Source organism: Protopterus annectens, chromosome 9.part0 (assembly GCF_019279795.1).
Source record: "Protopterus annectens isolate FY-2018-M chromosome 9.part0, PAN1.0, whole genome shotgun sequence".
Classification (NCBI taxonomy): Eukaryota; Metazoa; Chordata; order Ceratodontiformes; family Protopteridae; genus Protopterus; species Protopterus annectens.
In genome coordinates, this window is record NC_056743.1 from 1,010,395,736 (window position 1) to 1,010,423,129 (window position 27,394).

The following is a 27,394-nucleotide window of genomic DNA, read 5'->3' on the forward strand; positions in this document are numbered from 1 at the left end:
TGGGTTAAGAGTCTAGGTGGGGGGGGTAAGGGTGGGGGTGTTAGTCTGGATTAGAACAAGGACAAAGCCAGTGCAAATTTAAGTGGAATTTGAGTGCAGTCTTGAAAAGGATGCTGGAAGATAGAGTAGTTATAGAGGGTGGAAGGTTGTTCCAAAGTTTAGATATGGTACATGAAAATATGGCTTCTCCTGCTGAGTTTTTTGGGTTTGATAACAGTGAGTTGATTTTTGTTGCTTGATCTTAGGGGCCTAGTTGAGTGACAGGGTTGGAGAAGAGTTTGAAGGGAAGGGATGTTAAGGGGGTGGTTAATAAGTTTATGAGCGAGGGTGAGTTGATTAAAGTGAAGGAGTTGTGGGAGTTCTAGCCAGTTTAATTCTTTAAGGGAGATACAATGATGGCTGTGGTACTACATTGATTCTGATTGGCTGTCTCTCCCCACTTACAATAAACACTGTTCAAACCTGTCAATATGCATACTGGTAAAACCTATTTTCAGCAGAGGTCTGGGGAGAAACGCTCCCCATTTAAGTTACGTATGATGCACATTCATAATTGCAGGGTAAAACATCTGTACATGAGCTTATTTACATGATGTTTAAATCTTTCTTAGACGAATATAACATTTTAACACACTAAATTATATAAATGAACAAATATTGGCTAGTTATTGACTAGAAAATAAAATACAACAATAATAATAATGTATTTATAGCATGATGGCTGCAGGGAATTTTTTTGAGTTTAGTAATAATTTACAGACAGACAAGCAGTATGCAGCTTAAAAACTGATGATAAGAGAGATATGAAAGAAGAAATTATGGACATGAGCAGAAAGATAAATGGACCGAGGAGGAATTGTAGTGAGTGGTTAGATGCGAGAGTAAGAGTTTAAGAAATGAGTGCAGTATGAGGCAGAGCGATAAAGGACTAAAGACTGGGAAACAAAATGCCTGTAAGACTTGGAGAAAAGCAATCTGAATAAAGCTAGCCAGGTGATTAGGAAGAACAGAGCCATCTTTGGCATAGGTGCCGTTTAAGCAAAGTTTTGAAACTATTTAAGTTTTCTATCTGTTTTAACTATATGGGGATTTCATTACAGAGTTTTGACACATAGTGGGAGTAGAGAGTCTCCTGCAGTGTGAATGTCTTACTGATGCATAGTAAGAGTTTATTGCTAGAGTGAAGATCTCTAGTGGGTCAGTAGTACAGTAGAGTATTTTGTAATGCTGGGCATCTTTCTGGAGAGTATAATAGGTTGACGGCAATGATTAGTTGTGAGTATGTCAACTGATTTGGGAGTTCAAGTCAGTTTAACTGTTTTAATGCAAGGTAGTGATGTGTCTTATAAGGTTACTTGGTTGCAAATGTAACTATTTTGTAATAGCAGGAGGCTAGTTCAGTTTTATATGTGGTATTGATATTTGTAGGAATAGGGGAATAGGGGAAGCTTATAACACAGAAGGAAGGAAGGAAGTGTGCTGCTACCTTACTTGATCTGTCAGACAGTGTTTGGTCCTATAGAGGGAGTTGAGTTTTTGGTAAGTTTTCTTGATGGAATGAAGTATGTTGTGATCAGATTTGAGACTGTCATCTATTATGATCCTGAGTGTAATTGAAGTGAATAACTACTTCATCTAGGGGCATTACTCTTAATACATTCCAGTTGTAGTGGAAGAGGGCTGTACTAAATGTGTCTTTTTCAAATTTTGTTAAATTGTGCAGTTGTTTATAGATTATTTGTTCAGGTGAACCATGATGTTGTTGTCTTATTACATGGGTTGGGAAGTGGTCATTTATAGTATCTGGTAAGGAACCAGGAGATTTTATATTATGGGGTTTGTTTGTAAAAATATCCAGTCAAGTATGGACTGCCTGTTGCTGCTTTTGTTGATTCTGGTGGTGAAGCTTATTAGTTGTGTGATGTCAGATAGGTGAATAGAGTCCTTGGGATTGCTGCTGTTTATGGAATGCCACTCTACATTTAGGTCTCCCAAGAGGAAGGTTTCCTGAGGGATATTGCCAAATATCCAGTGAAGGATATTTTCGGCTATGATAATGTTGTTGCCTGGTGGGATGTGTACTGCTTGAGATACATATAGATTTCTTTTGGTTGATTTTGAGGTACACAATCAGAAGTTCAACAATATTAAATTTTGGGATATTTAGAAGGGCTGGAATTATTTCTAAGTTGTTTTTATAAATAGGAGCAATGCCACTTGCTCTTTTACGTTTTCTGAGTATGTTGAAACCTTGGGGAATAATTTATTTTAACTTATTTCTTGTTTTAGCCAAGTTTCAGTGGCAATTAAAATGTCTGGGGAGTAAAAATCTAGACATGTATGGATATCATGAATTTTGTTAAAGTAGTGAAACAAAATGTATGAACCAACAATGACAAAAGTACCCATCTCAGAAAATTTCAGCCATACAAAAGCCTCAAGCTATTGTCATTTTAATTCACCAATATATGTACTCAACAATTAAGGCCACTTTACTGATGGTAAACTCATATGTCTGACTGTAAAATTGGCCACAGTAAACTATTCCAATTAGCTTTACACAAATGCACACTAGTGCTGAAAAGGCAGACTAATGACCTTTTAACTTTATCAGCTCAACAGAGCAAGTCATTTTTATCCATAGACATCTCCAAACCCAGCAATTATAGCTACATTGTTGACAGCACCCTACTCAGATGTCTGCTTTAAAACAATTAATAAGAGTAACAAAGTCACAAATTTCAAATTTGTTTCTCACAAATACATAGTAGTCAAAGTATTCCAACTTAATACACACACACACACACACACACACACACACACACACACACACACACACACACACACACACACACACACACACACACACACTAGTCCTCCAAAGTAAGATTAAAAACCATTTAAAAATTACCAGCTGATAAGAGCATAACGTATTTTCATTTAGAAAGAGCCCCCCTACCGTCCATCAACAGTCATTGCCACTTTGTTGACTGTGTACACTTGTTATTTTAAGAAGAAATAAACTTCATTATTTTACTGGTAGTTTTAGATGAAATGCATAAAAAGATAACAAGCATCAGAATATTAGACCCAGTCATGTGTAGCATGTTTTAAATAGAAGAGTATTTATGAGAGCATAAGAAATATTAACCACCTACAGTAATAACAAGTCAATATTCAGAAGTAAAAGTTATCTGAATAATTCCACATTAAATATCACTATTGTTAATATAGAAGTTGCTGCTGGCAAACAACTTTGTGTTTCCCTGATTCATCCACAAATGCAGTACCTGATACTCATGAAGAATAAATTGCCTAGGTTTCATTAAAAAATAGGGTGTGCTGATGAGATTGTCATACCATTTCATGAACTAGATCAGCTATGCAATACTGAATGGCTGACAAACAATTATAACAGGTTCACAGTTACTAGGCATGTAGTTACTGAGACCACTAAGGACAACAAGCAGTCCTGGAGACCGTTAAGGAGCTTAGCAAAATTCTAATTGCTCCAAAACACTGTCTGTTTAAGTGACCTGCTCGATGTCACACAGTAGGTGAATGAAGGTGAAAAGATTCAAAGCCTGTACCCTTGCCACAGGATGTAGTTCATTAACCACCTGTTTTTACTTCACTGTGTTAACTGCCTTCGTAACAGTTTTGAACTAAATTTTAAAATCATTTACAGTCTGCCCGACTATTGCTGATCTCTGCATTTGATTTTGGATTAATATGTTTTCATTTACGGTTTAGTCACTTCTATTTTTTATCTGTTTCTTACATTCCATTTGTTTTGTTTTAATTTTTGTTTTGTTCTTTTAGAGTTTTGAGGTCTTGGCTAGGGTAAGTTAGAAAAGTTAGAACAGAATTCCTTTGCAGACAGTGAATAACATCCAGCTAATTAGTGGGTGGAGCTGAGAAATAGCATTCCTCATTTAACTTGCAATATTTGGAGGCATACTTATTTAGCTGGAGTGCTTGTTTGACTTTCTTGCTGTTATCTACCTGATTATTGCTGATCTCTGTCTGCATTTGATTTTTCCCACTCACTCACTCACCCAACTGTTGTACTTTTAAATTTGCTGGGTTCTGAGTTGCCCACCCCTACTATAAATCTGATTTTGGACACTCCTCCCAGTCCCATCTCATCAGCTCAATCTACTGAGTATGGAGAGATCAGTTGGGAAGGCCCACCCCTTAGTCTCTTAAACTTGAATCATCCTCTCAGCTGCTTTTACTGTATTTGTGCTTCTTCCTACTTTATGACTTTATTTTGCTTTTTGCTGCTTGTTCTTAAAGTGCTCAGTTGCATTTATTCTGCTGCATTTATTATTGCTTGTTAGTAGCCAGATTACATTGTAACTGTTATTCTAAGCCTCTTAGTTTTGATTTAAGCACTTGGGCTTCAAACTAGTTATCTTACATAAGGAAATTTTACAGTCAACACTGTCATGGCAGGAGAGGTAGTTTACATCCTTCTAAGTTGGGAATTAATGGTTGAAGACTTATTGTATCTGTTATTCTAAAAATGTCTTTGTTCTGGTTTAAGCACATGGGTTTCAGACCAGTTATTTTACATTAAGAAGGTTTGTGGTCTATACTCTTGTGGGAGGAGAGGGTAGCCTCCAACCTTCTGAGCTGGGAATTGCTGGTGAAGGCATATTGTTCATGCCATTCTAAGTGTCTTTGTTCTGGTTTAAGTATTTGGGTTCCAAACCAGTTATTTTACATTAGTAAGGTTTGTCGTCTACACACTTGTAGGAGGAGAGGGTAGCTTTCAACCTTCTGAGTTGGAATTGCTGGTGAACTCTTATTGTGCCTGTTATTCTAAGTGGCTTTGTTCTGGTCTGTGGTCTGCACTTTTGTAGCGTTACTGTCTAGACAGATTTTTTTTTTAATTACTATAACATCTATCTTTCTCATAGCTGTGTGTAGCTCATTAAGCTGCATGTCTTATTGACTTGTTTAATATTTAGATTTTCCTCACTCCTTGCTAGTAGATCAGTGGCCATGGATATGCACTTCATGACTCTCCCTGTGGCCAGTATGGTTCAGATGAGCATTTTGAGGCATTGTAGTAATTGCCTCATGTATACTGACAACCATCTTATTCTTAATGGAACACACAGTGTATGTGAGAGGTGCAAATACACTTTAACACTAGAGGTAAAGCTCTCTCAAACAACCAAAACTAATCCTATAGAGGTTGTCAGTGACACTTGCACTACTCCTACTGCACAGGGTAAAGAGCCTATACATAAACCTACTTATGCTGAGGCACTTACAGGTAACCTTCTTAAAACACTAAGACCTCCTGCACAGTACAATCAAAGAAAGGGTCCTCGGCCATCACATAAACACTCCATTAAAAAAACACCCACACTTGCACATAGTAACATTGTATCCAATGCCTCCACTGCTAAGCCCTTAAGGAAAACCAGCACACAGCCAAATTTCCTGGTCATTGGTGATTCTCTAGTGAGGCACACCAATGTCCCACTTACCAGACTGAGTAAGGAGAGCGTCAAGGTTAGCTGCCTTTCTGAGGCTAGGATCTATCAAGTCACACAGGCACTCAGATCATTGAACCACAGGTACCAGTATGATGCTGTCATAGTCCATGTGGGTGTTATTGACCTGAGACATACCACCCTTGCCTATACAAAGCAAGACACAATCAAGATCGCTGATTATGTGTTTCAGACAGGTATGAGCATAGCAATGAGCAGCATTACTACCTTCTCGAAGGATGAGTCCACATTACCAATAGAAAATGAATTGATTTTAACAATTGGCTTTGCTTTTGGTGTCAATCTGGGGGGGTACAATATTTAAAAGCCTGAGAGGACATGGTTGACAGACCACCCTGCTTTGCCAGGGATGGTCTGTACTTATCCCCTCTTGGCTTTCAGATATTGGCAAAGACCTTTTCAAGTGCCTTTTTTAGGTAATGCCAAAGTGATAAACCTACCGACTTTACTGAACCTACGATGGAATATCTGAAGGTGGTATGGCTCAATGATAGAAGTCTTAACAGTAACTTCACTCCCCACAAGCCTTCTTCTCCTTGGAGAGTGTAGATTTCTGTGTAGCAACGCAGACATAATTTAAAGTCATGAGAGTACCCCCAGAAATTCAAGGTTATAATGACTTTCACACCTTTAGACCAGCTACTGCATAGTAGGAAACTAAAGGTGGAGGAGTGTTAGTCTTTATTAATCTTACATCCAGACTAGTTAAAGTGTATGGCCCACTGGAACGCATATATGTGCAACTCATCATAAACAGGGTATTGTGCCATATCCTTGCAACATATAGGTCCCCCTCCATGTCACAGGAAACCCATATACCTTATTTCTAATCTTACTTCCCAATCCAAAAACACTGCATCGATGGGCCCTGATAACACCCTGAGATGTTTAATAAATTGCATGAAACATGACATCTCTGGCCCCCTTGAATCACTTTTCAGTTGGAGCCTTCAGTCAGGTTTTGTGCCCAAGTAACTGAAGATGGCTACAGTCATTCCGCTGCACAAAGGAGGTCCAGCCACTGATCTGGGTAACTACAGGCCCATAAGTCTTAACAGTCTCATATGTAAGTCCTTGGAAAGAATCATCATGGACATGAAAAATGAGGACATAGGTAACCTGCAATGCAGGACCAATCACAGTTCAGCTTTGTTAAAGGAAGGTCATGCCTGTTAAAGCTGGTAGATTTGTTTGAGTAGGTCACCAAAGAATTGGATGAAAGTAAGACTGTGAACACAGCTTACCTCTAAATGGCGAAGGCTTTTGATACACTATCCCACTCAGGCATTATAGACAAGCTCACTAAACTAGGTATAAATCCTTTTATCACCCGCTGGATAATCAACTGGCTCACTTATAGGACCCAGGATGGCAAAATAGGTAAAGTCACCTCCTTCAAGAGGCCAGTCACTAGTGGTGTCCCCTAGGGATCGATATTGGGTCCGCTCCTTTTTAGCATCTATTTCTCTGAAATGGAAGCAAATACTGAAGGTTTATGGCTAAGTTTGCAGATGATTGCAAACTTGGCATTATTATCAACTCCCTGCAGACACCAGCATTCTTCAAGAAGGTCTATCTCTGACTAATAAATGGTGCCAAAGCCATAGTCTTAAACTCAATGCTAAGAAATACATAATTGTACCTTTTGGGAAATCAACCATCCCAGCTAATTACCATGTTGATAATACACCCCTAAGACCCAACCCAGTGGTCAGGGATCTGGATACACACATAGACAGTAGTGTTGCCATCGACCACCATGTGGCCACAGTGGTGAGGAAATCCTTTTATATTGCTTTACTTATAAGTAAGAGTATGGCATCAAGGTCCAAAGAGATCATTATCCCGCTGTACTCTGCTCTTATCACACCAGTCATAGAGTACAATGCTCCCTTTGGTATGTACCTGACTAGGCATATGCAACAGCTAGAGTGACCTCAAAGCTTCCTTACAAAAAGAATACAGGACATAACAAACCTGCCTTATGCAAAGAGGCTTATAAACCTTTTCCTCTGCTCAGACTTCTATAGATTGCTAAGGGGTGATCTATGCCTGGCTTACAAGGCATCCACAAACCCCACACTTATGACTCTCCTACATATTTGTAAATCAAAAGGTACCAGAAATACAAGGTCTAGGGACCTGAATTTTGTCTGTCACTTAAACAAATCTTGCTGGAGAGACAGATAGGTGTCCCAGAGACTGTCCCTCCTATGGAACAGGCTTCCCATCCATGTGAAGCTGAGTTTGTCTATTACCCAGTTTAAAGACAACCTAGATAAGTGGATAGGGAATAGAAAATTTACATTAGGCCTGTCACCCATGTCCCTTATGGACAGAGGTAGGTTATAAATGCCTGGCGCTCAATGTCATATTTGGATGCAGGATATCATCATCATCAACTTGGCTAGGCTTAGAAAGTTCCCTTGGGTCATTAGCCTAGTAACAGCCTATGAATCTATGAATCTATGTACAGAAGACTGTATCACAGTAATATGCAACAATAGCTACATAATGGATGCTAAAGATCAGAAGGCCTGATCATCACTCCAAACAAAGCAAACTATGTGACTTGACAAATGTTGATCCCTTTGCAGTTGCTGGAAGCTGTAAAGGAGGTATTGCAAAAATATATTACTAAAATGCAACATGTTTAATTACCTCTAAACATCGAAATACAGAAATCTTGAATGGCTAACGGTCAGTCCCAGAAGACAGAAAACCAAAACAGTTAAAAAACAAAACATTTATGTTTTTTGCAAGGGGGCAAGCCTCCCTGCACCCCCCCCCCCATGTGGGGATTCTATACACCCACTGCAAATTATATATACCAACTCCAACATCTCCCCACAGTGGGGAAGAGCAATTTCCCCAATCCCCACTGTGCACAGTCTTGCACAGACTAAACACTGGCAGAAGCAATTAAATGAGTTTCTCTCATTTCTGCTGGTGTTAAACAGGTTTGAGATTATGAACATTTGATTATATACAGTATTTCCAATGCAGCATGTTTAGACTGTATTACACAATCCAGGCCTATAAATGAATTAATTATTTAGTGCAATGAATAAAGCAAAGCATTTAATAACAATAGAAACACTGCAGCAGCTTTTGTTCAACAGCCCACAAGTTATACAAAAATCAGAAATGTTATTGCATTCAACATACCATTTTTTGAGGCAGGCTTACATACTTGCAGGACACTTAACATATTATTTTGATCTCCCTATGTCTTCTCTGTCATCAAGAATAGCTATTCCATCTGACATCACTCAGTACAGGTCTGTTCTACTTAAAGAATGGCTAGCAATGCTGTATTGTTGCAGCATACACCTCCAGAGGCAACACGACCAGATCATGGACAAATAGGGTCCTAAGGAAAGCAATGAATGAATCAGGCATACCAGTATTCTGTTACTTGGCTGTCTCTTCCCAATTGCCACAAACACTTTTCAGATCGTCAGTGTACATACTATTTTCTTTTACAATTATTACAGAGATTTGTATTTATATTTACAACTTTCATTTTAAATTTTACAGAAAAACTCTGACAGCTATTTTCTTAAAAAAAAAAAAAACACTTTCACATTTATAATATACTTAGAATGAGAAGCAGTAAAATTATCTTCCCTTGAAACTCACATTTAGTGAAAATGCATCTAGCAACCCATTCATCTATAAGTGATATGCTGGGATTCATACACAAATAGCATATGGTGAAGTACATATTAGCATCTATGTGAAGGGTGCAGGGATTCAAAAGACAAACGTGTAACACATTTGCTAATTTTCTAGGACAGCCAGCTGGGTACAAGTGTCCCTTTTCAGGAGCAGCCCAGGGGTACTGTCTGGTAAAGTAACTTGGCAGAATCATGTAGAAAACAAATGGAGGCTGAGAGAATCAAACCTTGTACTTACAAGAAGCAGCTTTTATGACAGTGCATAGCCTTACTCATGTGTGCTAAGTGTTAAACAAACTGTTGTAGCTCAAGCTACAAAGCTATGTAACTCTCTGAATGACACTGACAGACTGTAATCCTTAGTGATTTACAGAATAAAAAGGCTAAAGGAGGCTTGGCAGTTGATGTGGAGGATTAAGGCTTTTGCCTGCCATAGCTAAGGTTCAGGGTTTGACTCTGAACAAGTCACTTAACTAGACCATGCCACCTAACACATGGCAGCATGACAGTCATTAGAAATTATTAATCCACTGAGACAAACTGCTAGACAAGTCAAGGAACTCTAAATTCTTGATATGTCATGCACTTAGTACTTCTGCTGGTAATTTCCTACTTATTTGTTTTCCAGGATAAATTCCTCTCTTCCCCATTCCACTGTTACTCTTAAATATGTTCTTAGAGTGCTACCTTCAACAGGTAAATCTCCAAGCATACAGCACCAACTCAGATTCACTAGCATAGCACAGTCTGAATGCTGAATGTAAGAGCAGAGCATTCTAAGATAGGATCATAGGATCATAGGAAGTTACTAGGTTATTGGCCCTATAAGCCTAGCCGAGAGTTTAGTCCATGTATAGACAAATCAGCACTTGATGTCCCTGTCCAGCAGGGACACGGGTGGAATCCCAGGGATGTATTTTCTATTTCACATCCAGTTATACAGGTTGCACTTAAAAAGGGGTAAAGATGTACTCTGCTTGACATGGAGAGGGAGTTTATTCCATAGATGGAGGAGTCTCTTGGACACAAATCTGTCCTGCCAGCAAGTCCTATTGATGTCACAGACCAGGTTGAGGACGCGTATGTGGGTTACTCGAGTGGAGCTTGACTTGTGGATATGCAGCAGTCCCATCAAGGTGGGGTCTGAGATCGCCTTGTATGCCAGACAGAGGGTCACCTCTGAGGAGTCTGTATGAAACAGAGTAGAGGCATTGGGCTTTTAGCCTATCTGTGTATGGTAGATTTTTCAGGCCCTGGATTCTCCTGGTGAGGAACCTCTGTGGTCTGTCCAGCTGCTGCATGTGCTTTGCGAGGTACATGCCAAATGAGGCATTGCACTCAATAATGGGCCTTATAAGGGAAGAATATAGGGATGTTATGACCTCCTTGTCCCTGGATGAGATACTCTTACTTATGAGGTGGGTCATGTTGAAAGCTTTCCGTACAATGGAAGCAACATGGTGGTCAAAAGTCAGGCTGCTATCAATCTGGGTGCCCAAATCCCTCACGACTGACTGCATGCTTAGAACATTGTTATTAATGTGATAATTTGTGGGGACTTCTCTCTCCCCAAAGGGGATGATGATGCATTTTTTTGTATTCGGCTTGAGGCTATGTTTCTGGCACCAGTCATTTGTTTGGGTGAGACCCTCTTGGAGGCTGTTCACATCGCTAGGGGAATTGATGACAGCTCCCAACTTGCAGTCATCTGCAAACTTGGTCAGCCGTAGCCCACTGGTTTTGGCCTGTACCTCAGAAAAGTATATCCCAAATAACAGAGGCCCCAAGACCGAACCCTGAGGTATACCACTCAATACTGGTCTACTGCTTGAGGCGGCTTCCCCTATTTTGACTAGGTGAGTTCTATCAGTGAGCCAGTTGGCTACTCATCTAGTAACACATGGATTGATGCCTAGTTGAGAGAGTTTATCTATTATGTCCGAGTGGGGAATAGTGTCGAAGGCTTTGGCCAGGTCAAGGTAGGCAGTGTGCACTGTCTTCCCCTCATCCATGGCTTTGGTGACTGTCTCACAAAGTTGACCAAATTTAACAGACATGACCTCCCCTTGATGAAGCCAAGCTGTGTGGGATCGAGTGTTTGGAGGTTGCCATTGTCCTTGTTTATGAGGTCCATGATAATCCGTTCCATGGCTTTGCAGATGAGGCTAGTTAGGCTTATGGGTCTATAATTTCCCAGATCATTGGATGCTCCACCTTTGTGTAAAGGGATAACAGTGGCTGTACTCCACTCAGCTAGGACAAAACTGGTTCTCAAGCTTTGGTTGAACAGGATGCCTGCTGCAGGATGCGTGCTGCAAGTTCCTGCCTGAGTTCAAGTAGGATGCAGCCTAGGATGTTATCAGGTCCCATGGAGGCTGTATTTTTTACCTTTGAGAGAGCAGTGATGACCTGATCCCTAGATATAAGGGGAAAGGGGCAGGAATTGTGAATGTCCTGATTTACAGAGGGGTGAAATATTCGCTGAATCTGTCAACCAGCAAGTTTGCTATATCTACGGCATTTGTATATGTGGTGTCCTTGACCATCAGTTCTGAACAAATGTAGGTGCTACCTTTGAGATTATGGACATATGTGATGAAGGCCTTAAGCTTGTCTCTAGTAGATGTGGCCAATTTGGACTCGAAGTTTGCTTTGGATGGTTTCACTAGTGCTCTTATTTGCTTGTTTAGGCTAAGGAGAGATTGCTTCCAATTGGGCACCTGCTCCTTCTTGGTCCTGGTCAGCAATTTTTTTCTTCTGTTATAGAGTTTATTTAATCCAGATGTCCACCAGACAGGTTTACTCTTCCTTGCATAGGATCATTTAGTCCTGTCAGGTATTCCTGATTCCATGCATCTATATAAATGTTCGTTCGTAATTTGGTACAGTTTTGGATACTGGTGCCAGTTCCTAGAGAGGGGGGGCTGTGAAGCTGTTTATACCATCCCTCAGGAGGCTGTAATCAGCTTTGGAGAAGTTTTTTTGATTGACCCTAGCTAGAGGGGGATCGGGGGAGATGGTGACTTCAAACATGACTGCTTTATGGTCGGATCTTACAAGGGAGGATGATACTGCAGGGATGCTGCAGTGGTTACTCATGTTGGTTAATACTAAGTCCAAAATATTATCACCTCTTGTGGGGGTATTGAATAGTTGTTCCAAAGCATTTGCATTTACAAAATCAAGGAATCTCTTAGTATTTGTGTTCTGGCAAGAGTAGTGCTTCCAGTCTATGTTTGGGTAGTTAACGTCACCCAGGATCAGGGTAAAGGGTTGAATCTTGATAGATTTAAAGAGGCCTAGATAGGCAGTTTGGGCATCTTGGGTCAGATTCGGGGGCCGGTAGCTAGCTATTATTTGCATAGAGGTCTTGTTAGTAGTTAACTGCACCTGGAGTGTCTCCTGTGCGTCATACTGCTTGACCAGCCTGGAGGTGTGTATGTCTTTAATATACATTGAAACTCCACTTCCTTTGGCTTTACTACCCACAGTTTGGGGTCTGAATGTATGATAGGATGAGTAACCAGGTAAGGCTGGGGTGGTCTCCGCAGCTTTGAACCACATTTTTGTCACCACGCAGATGTCAGCATTTTCTAGGGTTAGGAATTCTTGCAATGAGTGCAGTTTCATGTTTAGATGCCTAGCGTTTAGCAGCATGACCTTTATTTTGTGTTTTGTTGACATTTTTATGTTGGTAGTTTTAACCTCATCACTTTTCCTAAAAAAGGCATTATAGGGGTGGCAAGAGCCTTTGCTAGAATCCTGAAGCCCAGGTGAGACAGATGCAGGCCATCTCTGGCAAAGCATAGTGGTCTGTCAATCATGTCTTCCCAGGCTGATAGGTACTGGATCCCCATGAAATGACATCAGAAACTAAGCCAATTGTTAAAGTCAATCATTTTCTGTTTGTATTCGAGCATCATTCTGGGTGGCAATAGAATGCTGCTTAAGGCTAGGGACATACCTGTCTGAGACACATATTCAGTGAGTTCAATCATGTCTCTCTTCATATAGTCCAGGGAGGTATGTCTCAAGTCATTCACACCAACATGGCCTATGACAGAGTCATAACAGTACCTGTTGTTGAGAAACTTGTGTGCATGTGTGATATGGTGGATTCTGGCCCCTGACAGACAACTAACCGTGACCTCCTCCTTATCCAGCCTGGTGAGAGGCACATCTGTGTGTCTCCCAATGGAGTCACCTATGACTAATATGTTGGTTTTATGGTTAAGCCTTAGTGGTTGTGAGACAGAGGTGTGTGAACTATGAGTGGTATGTGGTGCGTAGGGCTGTGGAGATCACGTGTGCATTTGCCTCAGAGGTTTTTTGCCTTGGAGGTCTCCTTTGCTTGGGCATGTTTTTGTTGAGGACCTCCACATATGTGTGTGTGTAGGTATGGGTGGTGTTTGAGATGTAGTGATTGTGTTGACAGCCTTCTCAGTGCCAGATATGCTGGCTTGTGAGGGAGAGAGCTTGGACTCTAGGTTCCTAATGTAATTGCATCTCTCCAAATTGTGTTCCTAGGTTGTAGCAGTAGGTTGTGTTCCTAGATGGAAGAATACTAAGTCGATGCTGACCCTAGATACGTGCCAGCCCTATGCCATGCTGAAGTAACAACTAGCAAACCAAAAACCTTCATGGATAATCAACAGCTGCATTTAATTTCTTCATAAAATTCTGTTTTAGGGTGGATAATAGGGAACTTGAAAATGCCCTCGGGTTTGCACCATCTGGCATTATCAGTACCAGAGCATTGATTTACAGAGGATCTCAGACAAAGCACTCTATATACTGCCAACTAGAACTTGGCTCATTGATTATTTCTTTGCTAGATTTGAATTGTAACAGAATACTGTTCTATAGGGTCTATATTAAATTATCGAACGGCTGAAATATCGAAAGTGCCATTCACATTACTTGGGTTTGTGGGAGGCGCCCCCACTAATTATATATACCAACTCCAAGATTGCACTACAGTGAGGAAAGGGCAAAATTCCCGATCTTCACTGCAACCCAATCCCATAAACCAGAACTCGAACGGCACTTTCGATAATCCGGCCATTCAACATTCATGCCGTTCGATAATTTAATATAGACCCGTTCCATAAGGGTGGTTACTTATTTGTGCTGTTGCTCATTCTGTTGTCAATCTGCTTAACCATAAATAATGTACTTTGCCTGCAAACAATCAAAAGTGAGGTATTTGCAATAAGAATAGTTATAGGAATATTGTCTACATCTAGACAATTTCTGGTAATGTTTCATCAAAATGAAATGTGATGTTTTTCCATTTTCCAGCTGGCAAAGTATGTATGTATGAACAACAGTAAATAAGCGACTTTCTACCAAGTAACTGGAATGATCTTAGTTTAAAAACTTTCTGGTTAGTTTTCAACAGACTGAAGAACTACCTAGGTTAGAAATAACACATGCATGTCTCCTAGATAATCTTTATTTGACAGACTGAGCCACATTAGTCATTAAATCCTTCCCCCATTTCCAGTTTGTTATAAAACAGAAAGTATGATAGCTCACAACCTGTGCACAGCAGCGAGTGTGGATGACATTCTGTTTCATAGCCTGCACATATGTGGGCACACACACACACACACACACACACACACACACACACACACACACACACACACACACACACGTGTACATAGAGGAACATGCCTGTAAGTACTCACGAACACACACCATCACCCTGGTGGGCTTACTTTGAGTTAGCTGGCTGAAATATGTAAAGCCAAAACAACAAACAAAAGTCCTGCATTTCTGATTTGTGAGTGCTGCAGAAAATTGAAATCTCCCACATATGAACCCTAAAAAGTCATGGTACATGCACTCAAATTTCACAGGCTGATGTCATCTTCCTCCCTCCTCTCCTAGACACTGGTGCATGCATGTTCTTGAGGGAGTATCATTTCTCTCTGAGCTATAATTTTAATAGCAGAACACATTCTTTAATTTGTTTAAATCCAGACGGAGCATTTTTTTAAAGGCGAAAAGCATTTTCTTCAATTTGTTTAAAGCCAGACAGAGCATTTTCCTAAGTCAGGATGGGCCCCACGAGTTAGCACTGGGCCCTAGGCAGCTGCCTAGGTTGACTTGTGCTAGATCTGTGACATAGTGACATAATGTTGTTACAGATGTAGAGCAAGGGGTAGGCTAGATGATCATGGCATGATTTTATAAACCAGGAGTGGAGTCCATGAAAGCCAGGTGGTGAGTCACCAAACATTTGATTTAAGAGCTTTTCTATTTCATTTGTTGTTATGGCTACTAAATAGAAAGGGGAATAAATAAATGTTGTTCTTTGGGAGGAGGGAAACTATAGCTGGTGGAGAACAAGTGGTGGACAACTGGAGGGAGGGTTATATATGTCTGTATATATGGAAAGTGTGAAGGAATGCTGGATAAGATTACAAGAACTGGTTATTCATTATAAGTCTGTATGTATGGAACATGTTAAGGAAGGCTGGATAAGATACATAAAGATATCTAGTATTATACAGATAAACAGAAAATGTGCCATTTTAAATGGTCTTATTTTTTGTTTTATTGTTACAATGTAGATATGAGGGGACTTCAGGGGGATAAGCTTGTATTCATGTTGTATTTGTGGAGTATAGGTATTTTTATTTATGGAGGCTTGAGAAGTTGAAGTCTTTTGGTTGGAAGGGAAGTGTGAGTGGTTAATTAACCATAAAGCAAATAATGCAGAGGTTGGGAAGCAAAGGACTAGGGTAGGGGAATGAAGAATGGCAAAGCAGAGACAATAAGACTCCAGCCATTGTCCCATAAAAAAACAGTCTCCTGGGGTAGTTTGCCCAGTTCATAGAAACCTGACTCACCATCCACTCGTCGCTATATTTGTAGCTTGCTGCTGACCCAACTGCTAAATGTCTAGCATTCCCTCTCCATTGTCATGTACTGCTATGAATGCCAAAGAGAGAGTGTGTGTGTGTGTGTGTGTGTCTGTGTGTGTGTGTGTGTGTGTGTGTGTGTGTGTGTGTGTGTGTGTGTGTGTGTGTGTTGGGGAACACTGTAAGAGTACCTGTGCTGAAGCCATTCAGACCTTCCCCTGATGCATTCTAGCAATGGAAGCCTTCACATTATTATCTTACAGTCTGAACAGTCTTTATTCAATAAGGGCAACTGTCTCAAATACTGCTTAACACACTAGTGCAACTCATGTGCACTCATGTCTTATACTGCATACTGATGTACCATAAACTATGGCTAGTTTGCAACCAAGACTTAAGCTGATTGGAAGCAGAAGACTGCAAATCAAAATGGAAACACATGAAAATGAAACAGGAGAGGGTAGGGGGAGTTTCCAAAATAAGAACAAAGTAGGATTTTGGATGCAGGCACTTAAGGGGAAAGAGTAACAACCATACAGAACATCCTATACAAAGTAGAAGGAAATATTTTGAGAACTAAGCCAATACAGGAATGGAGAAAAAGAGATTTTATCAAAAGGGATGAATGTAAGTAGAGGAACAGAAAATAGGCATGAGAAACTGGAACTTATTGATAAACATAGCAAATGAACCAAAGTATTGGGAGCAAATAACTAGGAAGGGAAAAGCCAGAGTGAGATAATGCCAAGCCGATGTTTAGATTGTGAGTTGGAGACTGCCTTCCCTTTCCCTCGCTGATGATGATGACTTTAATTCTATCAGAGTTGAGGCTATGGGAAAGAATCATGACTCTCCCACTGCTGTAAATTCCCCTTAATCCATATTTTGCGAACTTAACTAAGCTTGCTTGCTCATAAATCTGCCTACTTTGAATGTGATGCTTTATTTGCCTTGAAGACTTTGATGGGCTTCGGGACCCCCACAATAAAATCCTTGGAGTAGCTTCTCTCCAATAAATCACTTTTAACATTCAGGGGGTTTCTCTCAAAGGCAATTACTTCTGAGATCAGCCTAATCGATCCCTGGGCTTTGATAACATTGATCTGAGTGCACATAGGGTGCATGTTATGGGTATGAAAACAGATGTTTGACCATGTAGGTTTTTGGTACAGTTTATTAATGACAAACAGGTGTCCAGACTTCTTAAAGATCATTTTGTCTAGAAGTAAGCTTTATATTAATCTGAGTGGACAATAAAATTAGGGAAGTTTATAGGGCTACCTCTGTGATAAACAAAGACTCAAAATTCTTTTAGTATATTTCTAGGTGAAAAATATATCATAAATAAGCATGTGGTATCTACCAATCCACTTGTTAAATGTGAGCTGAGGACATAGACCTCAAAAGGCCAGGAATGCATTTGCAAGACTGGGGGCTGTGGCTGCCCCCATTGCCACTCTATTCATTTGTGTGAATCAGCTTAAATGGAATGCAAAATAACTGTTATCAAGTACCAAGTGGAGCAACAGGTTGAGGGCTTCAACATATTTAGATGATACGCTAGGTTTAGGGGAGCCAGCTGTGATTTCCTGAATTGCTTAGATGCTATATTCAATGGGAAACACAGTATAGAGTGGTATCACATCTGTTGTTGCAAGGAGCCAGTTATCCTACACCTGGAGTCTGATAATTTTTTGGTTGAAATCTGAAAAATCTAAAATGAGAGATTTAGGTCTTTCAACCAAGAGCTTGATCCTTATACTCAAAGTACATTGATATAGGTTACATAACTGAGCTGCTGCTTACCACAACAATTCAAAAGAGTGGGGTCTAAATCTTTTTTTGTGATATCAGAATACCAAAATAGATAGGATCCTTGGTTCCTCAACTTTAAAGAAACTGTAGAGGTTTCCATTAATGCTGTCTTTGTCAAGAAGACTGCCAAGTGTTAATACACCATGCTCAAAAAGGGGGTTTTGTCCATTTGAAGGATTGTACCAGTACTAGGAGACGAATAATGAACTTGAAGTTTCAAAATTTTGAACTGCAAATGGTCGAAACCATAAGATTGAAGTTTTGAAACTTTAAATGTTTTGAATGGAGATCACCGTACAGCTCAGAATGAGAAATTTACTGCTTTTCTCACTGTAGTGTGGTCCCTGACTTGGTATATTTATTTAGCAGGGGGTGTGGGGATGCAGGGGGGTTTCAAAACTGCACCCCATACCCCCTTCCCCCACCCACACACACCCTGCAAATTAAATATTCTAACTCCAAGATAGTACTACATTGAGGAAAGGGATACATTTCCGTGACTCTATGCATAACATCTAGTTTATATCAGTGAATGCACACTTACATTCACTATGTACTCTCGAACTCCTAATGTTCAGCAACATGGAAGTCAACTAACTGCCATTCGACTTTCCGTGTTCACTGAACCAATGTTCAACTTTTTAATAGCAAACCATGTATCTGTCTGCTGGGCAGTGGCACAGGAAAATAACTTTCTTGGGTGGCATAAGCTATGGAACCTTGCTGGCTAGGCTTACGTAGGCCCTTGGGCCGATAGCCTAGTACCTACCTATGAACCTATATATATATATATATATATATATATATATATATATATATATACACACACACACACACACACACACACACACACACACACACACACACACACACAGTGATTTTTATTATATTGATGTTGTAGTCCATTAGTATGGTGACCTCTACAAAAATGGTGGTAGGTAATACTGTAACATCCTTCAATAAATTGGCTGATACAACTAAAAGATCATTAGTATATGAGACTGGTGTATATTTAAAATTTTCAACTTTCAGTCTATTCAGGGCATTATTTATCCTATATAGCACTGGATTTATCTCTTTAACAAAGAGTTGTCAATAAAGAGAAACAATATCTCACACCAGTTCTATGAGCATAATATACAATACTATAATACACAACCCTTGTACATATCAGTGGTCTACCTCAATCTCCAGCAACTACTGATAAATTAAAAAAAAATTACATGATATTTTCTCATCCACTAAAAGCACAAGCAACCTCATTCTACTTGCTTTCTACAACTTACACATGTTGAGCATTATCTATAATGATGTACTGACCTCCTAACTGATTTCAGCCTTAAACAACTTGTACAATAACCCACCCACCCAAACCTCAATACTAACAACCACTCACTCCTAGAGCTAGTAATTACTGTTAATCCCTCACTAGTCTAACATCAGTATCTGCCCTCCAACCTTCAGTGATTACTGTTCCATTAGCTTTCTACGATACTTCTCACCCAAAACAATTCTTCCAAAATGAATGTCTTTTAGAGTCAGATCACTGTCCAACATTAATAAGCTGAAAGCCATATTATCAACTAGGACTGATCATCAGTCTTAAACACCACTGATGCAAATCAAGTAGCAGAATCATTCACCAGTGCCCTTAAAATCCTATTGGACATGTGCTTCCTTCTAATTTCCAGATTGTACAAACCAGGGCTGTCCTACCTTTTTAGCTTAGGGGCCATTTACCATACTTGGCAAGGTTTGAGAGCCACATTATCACATCCAATCTGTATCTGTTCATTCACATTGTAATGGTATAATTATGTTTGCGCATGTCTTCTACTGACACTGGAAGATTCAGCTTGTGCAATAAGAACTTCACAACAGTTATTCTGTGTAACAACAATAGTCCAGAGAATGATCCATTACATAACTTATTGTCAGCTCTTTCAAATCCTTTTCATTTAGAAGGAGCAGTGACTGGTATCACAGGAGTCATTCTTAAATAGGAAATAAATGCCTTAGAAAAGGATTTATTGACTTTTTTCTTTAAAATATTTTATAAGTATAATCAGGTAACTATTCTGTTTGCTATATAATCTAGTGATGACTGTGTCATGATTAGTTCTGATGAATTTTGGATCATAGGAAGTTACTACAGTATTGAACCCGAGGCCCTTACAAGCCTAGCCAAGAATTTAGCTCATGTTCCAACAAGTCAGCTCCCTATGCCACTGTCCAGCAGGGACTGTTCCCCATCCAGTTATCCAGGTTGCTCTTAAAAAGGTTTAATGAGGTACTCTGCTTTACTTGGAGAGGGAGTCTATTCCACAAAAGGGGGAGTTTCTGGGACACAAATCTGTCCTGCCAACAAGTCTTATTGATGTCACAGACCAGGATGCTTTGTATGCCAGACAGAGTTATAAGTTTTCTGACAGACTAGTGTTTAAAGAATGAAAGTGCTTTAGTATTTCAATTAAACATATTTTTGGAAGAGTTCCTGGATGTTCCTTTGTGTACTTTGGTTCTTTGGTTTCTCCCAGGACACCTTACAATTCTGTGGTTTTGAAAAATGTTTAGTAGCATAACAGAGGGTGGGAGTGAACTCCAGAAGGTCATTTTGTCCCATCTTGGGTGCTTGTGAGGGCAATCTTCAGAACACTGGATATAGTTTTGTAACCATACCACAGCAGTGATATCAGAATGGTGAAGGGTGTGTACAGAATGGCTTGGAATGTGAAAAATGGGTTTTATGTCTGATAACAGAAACAGGTGAAGCATCCTGAAAACATACAACCTCAGGGATAGAAGGCAAAAGTGGAAAGTCAGGATATGATTTAAGCATACATGAAACTGAAGGACTATGCTAGGTGAGAATAACGTAGAAAGAATTGATGGAAAATTCTCTCATGCGCGAAACAGAGGAGATAGCGTTTCACCGATAGGCAACAGAACCACTGGAGGTGTAAAACAGAGGCACATAAGAGGAAATGGAGGCACAGTGCTCAAGACTACATAAAGAAACAAAGAAATACTTGTCAGTGTAGCTACACATAAGTACATATGGACTTGATATTCTAACATTACTTCTTCACATGGCTTTTTTCACTTTTTGTACATCCCTCTGATTAATTACATTTATTGGAGATAAAGTTAATGCTACTTCAGCTCTCAGGCACTACTATGCTTGGGTCAATTGGAGATTCACAGTACATTGAGTGTGCACAAGGGGAGGAGGGGAGCAGAAAACATTTTCTTGTGCGATGATATGTAAAAAGAGCATTTAAATGAACTAAGTGCTAGTTATGTTAGACCACAAGTCAATGACTCTGTAGGCAAGAGGGTACTGCAGCAGCTGTGAAAAAGTATTATAACCCTATACATGTAATCTCCTCACATCTAAGACATGGAGACTTTTGAAATTAGGAATAATGAAAACAGGAAAATGTCTTACCTTGGCCCTTTCGAGTTGGAGCAATGCCTGGCGCTCGGCCTCTCGCCGGGCCACCTCCCTATCCTCCTCCAGGGACACGTCGGAATCCAGTGATGGCCTGCTTGTGTAAGAATCAGCTGAACCCTATAAAGACAAATACGGGAGACATTCTGATCAATTTTCAGAGCAGCGGGTGAGCAAATCTGCATCAATTTCCTTCAAAATGCTTAATTTTATATATGTTACACAGTCATAGTCACATTTACTTGCTTTTAGACTCCCCTGTGCTATATGCTAACTAAACCTATCACCTGACACATGTAGACATACCTCACTTCAAATTTAAACTCTAGATGATCCATCCTCTTTGGGGATGGACTTTAAGTAGGGAGCTTTTTACTCCCCAAGTACACGGCACCACTACAGAGTGTTGAATGCTTATCAGTGACACGTGGTCTCCAGGAATAGTATCGTGGGTTGATAAAGTATTTCATCATAGCTTGTTTCAGATCTACCAGTAAGAAGCATCAGTTAGCATCTGCCTTTGGCAACTAATGTTCTAGAACTTTATTTTCTGGATGCTTAACTGACAGCGGCAGTCCAAGTGTTAAGAATGTAGTGGAAAGCAAAAACCATCTCACCTTCTAGTAAGGTTGGTTTCCACTGAATAATTCACACTGACTTATTTAATCCAGTCACCTAAACTGATTTAAAAGTAAGCTCACGTATAATACAATGGATAGTGCTAATGCTGAACTCCAAATACACTTGCTAGTTTAAATTATTTCCCTTTTTTTATCATATGGACCACCTTAATTTCCCAGTGCCTATTGAGATTCTAGAAACTGATCAACATTGCAACAAGATACACACCAGATAAGAAACATTACAGTGCAAAAAATCTGCGTACATCACCTGTCACAGTCATATCAGATGTTAGACTGTAGTGCAGACAAAATGGTCATTCTAAGGGGATCCAGTATCTGTCTGCCTGGGATGACATGATTAACAGACCTCGATGCTTTACCAGAGATGGCCTACATCTGTTACCCCTGGGCTTCCGGATACTGGCCAAGGCTCTTACTATCCCTATAGTGCCTTTTTTAGGTGGTGCGCCGGTGTTCCAAAGATGAAATTACCACCATAACAGCTACAAACAAATGCAATCTGAGGGTCAAGCTGCTCAATGTTAGAAGTCTAAATCTCAAAATGCACTCGCTCAAAGCACTCCTTAAAATGGAGAACATCAAGATTTGTGCTGTAACAGAGACCTGGTTCAAGGCAGCAGAAAGCACCTCTGCACTACCAGGTTATAACTCATTCCACACCTTTTTGCCCCAAAACCTGGACCGAAGCTCCAAAGGCAGTGGTGTTTTCATATTCATAAAGGATGTGCACACCTCCAGACTGGTAGCCCAACATAACGCATCAGAGATACTTCAGGTGCAGCTAACATTGGGTAAGACAGCAATTCAGGTCGTAGCCTGTTATAGGTCCTCAATCATGTCCCAAGACTCACACTCCACGTTCCTAAGCACCCTGGAGAATATCAGGGTCCAACCTAACACTCTCATACTGGGTGACTTCAACTACCCCTCCATTAACTGGAAAACTACTCATGTACCAATACACTTGCCCAACGTTTCCTGGAATTCATTAATTCCAATCCCCTGGACCAGCTCGTTCTTACCCCCACTAGAGGCAGCAACATCCTTGACCTGGTCATTACTTACATGGGTGACCATTGCTCTATACCAGTAGTCAACTCCTTCCTGGTTAGATCTGACCACAAACTAATCACCTTGGAAATCCACATCCCTCCCACCCACCCCCCCGCAAAGGTAACCACCATGAAAAACTTCTCCAGCGCTAACTTTGGGCATCTAAAAACAGAGGTGGTTAACTTCACGGCACCCACGCAATTGGAGAACAGCTGCATGACCGCCAAATCATACAATAATGCCTTGTATGAACACGTACACAAATGCATGGATCTCACCATACCCAACAGAACCTCCTCAAAAAAAAGGAAGCCAATCTGGTGGTCCCCTGCCATAAACACTCTACAACAGAAGGAGGAAACTGATGCGGAATAAGGTGAAGTCCCAAGACTGGAAAAACTCTCTTATCAGCCTCAACAAAAAGTTGAGATCCCTCATCAAATCCTCTAAAGCTAGCTATGAAAACAGAATTGCAGCAGATAGTAAAGACAACCACATGGCCTTCTATAGTTATGTAAAGAATCTCTATGGCAATACCCAGATTTGTTCGGAGCTATTGCACAATGGCACCTCTTATTTACCGAGCCAACAGATATTGCCAATATAATGGCTGACAGATTCAGTACCAACTTTCCCCCTCTTTCCCCCACTAAAGGACCAATCACAATACCAGTAGATTGCCAGGCACCTAGTATTACTGCTGCACAGGTTAAAACAGCACTGTTCAAGGCCAAGAATACAGCTTCTATGGGACCTGACAATATCCCTGGCTGTGTTCTACATGAACTACAGAGTGAACTGGCACCTTACCTGTGCGAATAATTTTTTACTCACTGATGAAGGCTGGTGCCGAAACTAGTATGAGTATTTGAATCTGGACATGTTTGTCCATTCTTTTTGCCTTATATTAAACGGTGGAACTATCTTGCTGGCTTTTTTCATGTTTTTTCCAACCTTACCTGTGCGCCCTGTTCAATCACAGCCTCACCTCAGGCTTTGTCCCTACCAAATGGCACACTGGTACAGTCATCCCTCTCCACAAAGGAGGACCGACTACAGACCCTGGGAACTATCACCCCATTAGCCTGATGAGTCTGATATGCAAAGCTATGGAACGCATCATCATGGACCTAATAAACAAGGATATAGGGAATCTTCAGACTCTGGATCCCGCACAGTTTGTTTTTGTGAAGGGTAGATCATGCCTGCTCAACCTGGTTGACTTCTTTGAGTCAGTCACCAGAGATGTGGATGAAGGCAAGGTGGTTCATACAGCCTACCTTGATCTGGCCAAGGCCTTTGATACCATTCCCCACTCAGGAATCATAGAAACTAAGCTAGACATCAACCCCTATATCACTAGGTTGGTTGCAAACTGGCTCACAGATATAACCCATAGTGTGAAAGTAGCTGACTCCAAGTCAGGCTGCCAACCAGTCACGAGTGGAGTCCCACGGGGTTTGGTCCCGGGTCCTTTCCTGTTTGGTATCTACTTCTCTGAAGTTCAGGCCAACATGAAGAGACTCTGGCTGACAAAGTTCACAAACGATTGCAAGTTGGGAGCCATAATTAACTCCCCAAGTGATGTTGACATCGTACAGAAAGGCTTTACTAAGACCAATGACTGGTGTCAGAACCATGGCCTTAACCTCAATGCCAAAAAATATGTCATCATCACCTTTGGGAAAAACCCGGTTCCCATGAATTACCACATTGATGGTAATTCACTGAACACAGAAGGCGTTATAAGAGATCTGGGAACACAGGTTGACAGCAACCTCTCTTTTGACCACCACATTGCCACTGTGGGCAGAAAGTCCTTCTATGTGGCATGTCTCATTACTAAGGGTTTTGCATCTAGGACGAAAGCGGTAATTGTCTCCCTCTACTCTTCCCTTATTAGGCCAGTCATTGAGTACAATGCCCCATTTGGCATGTACCTCACTAGACACTTGCAACAACTGGAGAGGCTGCAAAAGTACCTCATAAAGAGGATCTTGGGCCTTAAACACTTGTCCTATATGGACAGACTCAAAAAACTCCAGCTATTCTCTGTCTCATATCGTCTACTTAGAGGCAATCTCTGCTTGACTTACAAAGCCATGTCTAACCCAGCTCTGTTAGAAATGCTACATCTAAAGAAATCACAATCCCTCCACACTGCACGCTCCAGAGACCTCAACCTCATTACCACACTCAACAGAGCAAGCTGGAGGGACAGATTCATAACCCAGAGACTGCCCATGCTATGGAATAGACATCCCATCATGTCAAGCGGAGTGCCTCATTGGCCCTCTTCAAGAGAAATCTTGATGAGTGGATGGGAAATAGAAAATTCACCCCAGGGATCACTCCAGTAGCTCTACTTGACAGAGGCACTGGGAACTAAGGTCAGTGGCATGATGCCAGGGTAATCCTATGGGCTAGGCTTGTAAAGGCTCCAGGGCCATTAGCCTAGTATACACCTATGAACCTATGAATAATTCAGCTTTTTGAGAGTTACATGAAAAACAGAAAGTCTGATAACTGAAGACAGATGAAGATTGGATAGCATACATATGTAGTTCAGGTATATCCTAGTTAGCCTGCCAATGCTGAACTTATTTGATTATAAGCCTCTCTACATTCCCTGAGTAACATTTTTTTTTACTTGTCTGAATTAAAACAAAAAGATGAAAGGCTAATAATCTGTGATGAATTATATGTACCTTAGGCCCCAGTCTGTTTTCAAACCATGCCCCCCCTCCACATTTTTAGGATAATGCTTAAATGCACGTGTTTTTTGGATTCACCTTCCCTGATTGTTTTAAATGTATACTAACTTACCAATTGTTTTAAATTATATTTGGTTTAATTCATCGATGTTTCTTACAGTGTATTTTAAATTTGTAGTTTTGAACATTTTTCCAGTAAGAGGAGAAACAAAATTTACTAAACAGCAGGGACAAATTGCCCATTTCAGAATGTTTCAACCATAAAATACCATTCAAGCTGCTGTCATTATAATCCACCATTATCCATACTCATTAGTTATGACCACACATCATATGTCTGATTATAATAAAAATGACCACAGTAAAGTATTGCAGTTTGGTTTACACAAATACACAAGTCCTGCAAAGACAGACTGGTGACTGTTTAAATTTATCAACTCAGTTGAATCAGTCATTTTTATCTACAGATAACCCTGAACCCAACAATTATAACCATGTTGTTTACTGTGTCCTTGCCAGATGGCAGTGAAAAAAAAATAATAATAACGACTAAAGTAACATATTTCAAGCTTGTTTCACACAAACACACACAGCTCCCAGAGTAAAGTATTCCAACTTAATTCACATGCATGCACACTAGTCCTGCAAAGACAGATTAAAGACTGTATAAAAATTAACTGATGACTATAGCATAAGGTACATTTATTCACAGATACCCACCCCCCCCCATTCCCACCAGCAGTTATAGCCACTCTGCTGACTGTGTACATCTCTTACTTTTTATGAAAAAAGAAATGACAGTTATTGATATTTTTGTATGAACTACATAAAACTGTATAAAGATCACTAGCATCACATGATAAGACCCAGCCATGTGAATCACAGTTTAACTAGAAGAGTAGTTATGACAAGAGCATAAGAAATAATAACTACCTGGCAAAATATGTTTCTTAGCAGAAGTAAAAGTCATCTGAATAATTCCACTTTAAAAAGAACTATTAATAATGCAGACTTTGCTGTTGGCAACCATGTGTCTGCAGCCCTTGAAGAATAAATTACCTATGTTGCATTAAAAATGGGTGTGCTAATGATATTACTATAACATTTCCTAAAAATAGATCAGCTGGGTATCATGGACTGGCTGGCAAAAAAAAAAGCAACCACAGAAAAACAAACTTTAAACTAAATATAGAAATCCTTTATAATACAATCTTGTAGAAAGGACAGTATCAATGTAGTATGCAACAATGACTGCATAATGGATGCTGAAAATCAGGCAGTTCTGAGCATTACTCCAAATAATGCAGACTATACTGACCTGACACATGTCAGCTCCTTTACAGTGTATGGAAGCTGTAAAGAAGGTACTGCACAATGTATTACTAAAATGCAGCATGCTTATACTATATTTGATTGAATTCATTCATGCTTTAGTTCAACGAATAAAGCTAAACAATTAAAGACAATACAGCTGCTACAGCAAATTTTGCTCAACAACTCACAAATCATACAAAAATTTGAAATATTACTGCATACAACAGACTTTTGGGTGGGGCCTACATGCTTTTAGGACACCAACAGCTTTTTGACCTCCCTATCATCAGTAATAATTATTCCCCCTGACATCAGTCAGT

At 40.2% G+C, this 27,394-nt stretch overlaps 1 protein-coding gene across 2 annotated transcripts in view; it reads right to left on the reverse strand.

The window, feature by feature from the left end:
* Window positions 1–27,394, reverse strand: part of CACNB3 (calcium voltage-gated channel auxiliary subunit beta 3) — a 308,851-nt gene that overhangs the window by 141,942 nt on the left and 139,515 nt on the right. For both annotated transcript variants that reach the window (XM_044083798.1, XM_044083797.1), the window contains exon 2: window positions 21,347–21,469. In XM_044083798.1, coding sequence (XP_043939733.1) covers window positions 21,347–21,469 — 123 coding nt within the window. The remainder of the gene's footprint in view (window positions 1–21,346; window positions 21,470–27,394) is intronic.